General features: G+C 31.0%; 1 protein-coding gene across 1 annotated transcript; it reads left to right on the top strand.

Moving 5' to 3' along the window:
• Window positions 1–492: 492 nt before the first annotated feature.
• Window positions 493–1653, top strand: LOC111810484 (F-box protein At2g17036-like). Its single transcript, XM_023697191.1, has one exon. The coding sequence runs from the start codon at window positions 493–495 to the stop codon at window positions 1651–1653; it is 1161 nt and encodes a 386-aa protein (XP_023552959.1).
• The last annotated feature ends 1778 nt before the right edge of the window (window positions 1654–3431 follow it).

Genomic DNA, 3431 nt, shown 5'->3' with positions numbered 1-3431 from the left:
CTTTTTTATTATTTTTTAGTTTCTTTTATATTATTTTTATTTTCGTTACAACAAAAAATCACACTTTATACTAGTTTAATTTCTTTTATATTTTTTTTAGTTTCTTTTATATCATATTGTATAAGACTTCAGAACTTATATGTTAGATAAATAATTATTGTTTTTAGGAACATTTTTATTTTGTTATTTATTAGGAACATTTTATCCTTTATTTAATTAAATCTATAAATATATTATGTAAGGTAAGTTAATTATAACATATGAATGTATAGGGGAGAGTAATTATGATTAAGAAAAATTATTCTAAAAACGTAGGAATATAATTAAAACATGCTATAAGATTTATTTGTTTTGAACTAATTGACATATTGTTTGGAGAAATTTATTTAATCTCCAAACATATTTTAGAAAATAGGTCATAATACAATTTTATTTCTAATTATATCATTTGTGATTTGGTACAGGAAAGGTACAAAACAAAGAAGAGAAACCATGGAAAATTCAAAATCTCGAGATTGGACAACACTTGACTACGATGTTCTTGGTGTGATTCTCAACAAAATGGTGTCTCTCTACGATTATCTCCAATTCAGCTTGGTATGTAAGTCTTGGTATTTTCTTGCATTACGCCACAAACACCAACGATCCATAATTGCCTCAAAGGTTCCTCAACTGCCGATGCTCATTGTTCCCTCAGAGGATGGTCTTGAAAAGCAGCATTGCTTATACGATCTCACTAGGAACATAGTTCGCCTGGTTGACTTCAAATTTTGCTTCAACAAAAGGTGTCGTGGTTCCTCTTTCGGTTGGTTGATCATGCGTGATGAGACACTCGGTATCGTTTTATTCAACCCTTTTTCTGGGACTGTGATTTATCTTCCTCCGGTTGCTACATATAATGACATTGAGTGGATTCCAGGCCACATAATTAAAGCAATACTAACCAAAGATCCATCGTTATATCCAAACGATTACATGGTTGTAGCTATCTTTGGTACATACAAAAGATTGTGTCTGATAAGAGCAAATGATAAAACTTGGACGTATTACTACCCAACACCAAACATTCCTTTTAATGATATTAATATTTGTGGTGATACTTTATATGCTACAGAATACTACTTGAATGTTTGGAAAGTTGAAGTTGAAAATAGTGAGGATGAAAGTTCATCTATTTGTATATCTGTAAAGATGGTCCACACAATAGAAATGGGGCACATGGTTACGTCGTATATTACAGAGTCTTCCAAAGGAGAGCTTTTGGTTGTTTTGAGGATATTAGACTCTGGAGAAGAACAATTCGAGACGGTGGACTTTGAAGTTTACAAACTTATCCATGAGAATGAAGATGAGATGCGAAGGGCGGTAGAGGTGAAGAGCTTAGATGGTGATGCTATTTTTATTGGCGACTTCCAGTCCATTTGTGTTTCAACTAAAGAATTTCCTCGATGTTTACCAAATCGTATATATTTCAACGATAATCGTTACGTTAATCTTGTTGTTGGGAAATTAGATGGAACTCAAGATTTAGGTACATTCAACTTCGAAGATGGAAGCTTTGAAGAACAGTACATTGCAGATCCTGCACAAAAAAATTTGCATAGTCCTATATGGATCATCCCAACTATATGCTCCGAAGATTTGGATAGATGATTAAAATAAATTTGTAAGCAAATATTTAAGGAGGTTGATTTATATATTTATAAATTGATTAATATATTTGTTGATGCTCTCTTTGTATCATTTGTGTGGTTTCTTCTCTTCTCCCTTCCTCCCTTCACTTCCACACTGTCATGTATTATATTAAAATTAAAATAAAATTTTATTTTTAAAATATATGTGTATATAAATAATTTTTGTTTATTTTTCGTTTTCTTCTACAGTCTATCTTTCGACCAAAATTAGGAGTGAAAATGAGAGGGAATAAAGTCTGAGTGCCAGCCGACCAGCTCCGACCTCCCTCCGATCTGACCCGCTTATCACTGCACAATATAGGTCCGTTTGTCTGTTTATTTTTGGTGTTCTTGTACTATCTAACTTACCAAAATTAGGAAACAAGTCTATTTCATTGGTGTAAAAAGTGCTTATTTATTTATTTATTTTATTTTATTTTTATGAAAAAACAATCAAGTAAGAGAGAGGAAACCATCATATCTTAAGTATTCATTTACATAATTATTATATGAGTTATACAAAATTAACTACTATGTAGCTGACCATTCTTGCTCATCAAGCAATTTCCTTTATAAAGAATTGTTGTGTTCTTCCTCACATCACATCCATAACGCTCCTTTCACTGGTTATCTTACTGAGCTTCCTTCTTGGTATGTCTCTCTATCTTTACTTTTCTATCAACAACAACACTCCATTGAAGGAGTAGGAAATAACATGTTTACCTTTCTACCAACAACAACAACACTCCATTGAAGGAGCAGGAAATAACATGTTTACCTTTCTACCAACAACAACACTTAATTGAAGGAGCATGAAATAACATATTTTATTCGTTTGGTGGCGATTGGGACGGAGTACGACATTATCTACTATTACAGAATTCACAAGTGCAAGTATTCTATCAGCCCAACTTTCAATGCAAGTTGAAGTTCCCTTCAAAGGACATGTAAATTCACCAAGAGAAACGCCATCGTCCGTAGATAGATGGCATACTTCAATCTTGGTCAGTCATTTATGTTGTTATTAAATACTAAATTATCAACCTCTTATATTTGTTTAGTGAATATTATTATCGTTATTTTTAGTTGCCAAAGTATTATGATATTGTGAAAAACATTATGTTATGTTTGTTTGGTGAATATTATAGTTATTTTTAGTTGCTATAATATTATGTTATTGTGAAAAACATTCTTTTATGTTTATTTGATGAATATATTGTTATTTTCATTTGCTATAGTATTATGTTAGTGTGAAAAATATTATATTGTGTTTCTTTGGTGAATATTATACTTATCTTCAGTTGTTATAAAATTATGTTATTGTGAAAAACATTAGGCTAAGATTGTTTGGTATATTATATTATGTATATGTATACATACATATATGCATATACACACACACATATATATATATATATATATGCACGTATATGTAGGTACATACACACTTTTATATAAAAATTGAGTAAAGAACACAATATCTGTAACGACCCGAAATTTTCTACTTAATTTAAGGTCGCTACTGTATACATACCATAAACATTGAATGCGGAAATTCCATAAAACATAACATTTGTCTTAAAACACAGCCATGGACTTACGTGTTTCGAAAACATCTTTAAAACGACACAAAAAAAGACTAAATAAAATGAATAAGAGTTTAAGTTAAAAACATCCTATTCTAGCCTAAGACAAAGAAAATAAATACCACTATCCTATGCATGTGCCATGGTCTCGAGTTGCGATGCCGTCGTCAGC

Source organism: Cucurbita pepo, chromosome LG14 (assembly GCF_002806865.2).
Source record: "Cucurbita pepo subsp. pepo cultivar mu-cu-16 chromosome LG14, ASM280686v2, whole genome shotgun sequence".
Taxonomy (NCBI): Eukaryota; Viridiplantae; Streptophyta; class Magnoliopsida; order Cucurbitales; family Cucurbitaceae; genus Cucurbita; species Cucurbita pepo.
Note: the sequence above shows the minus strand (reverse complement) of the source record. Positions and strands in the feature narration are given on the sequence as shown.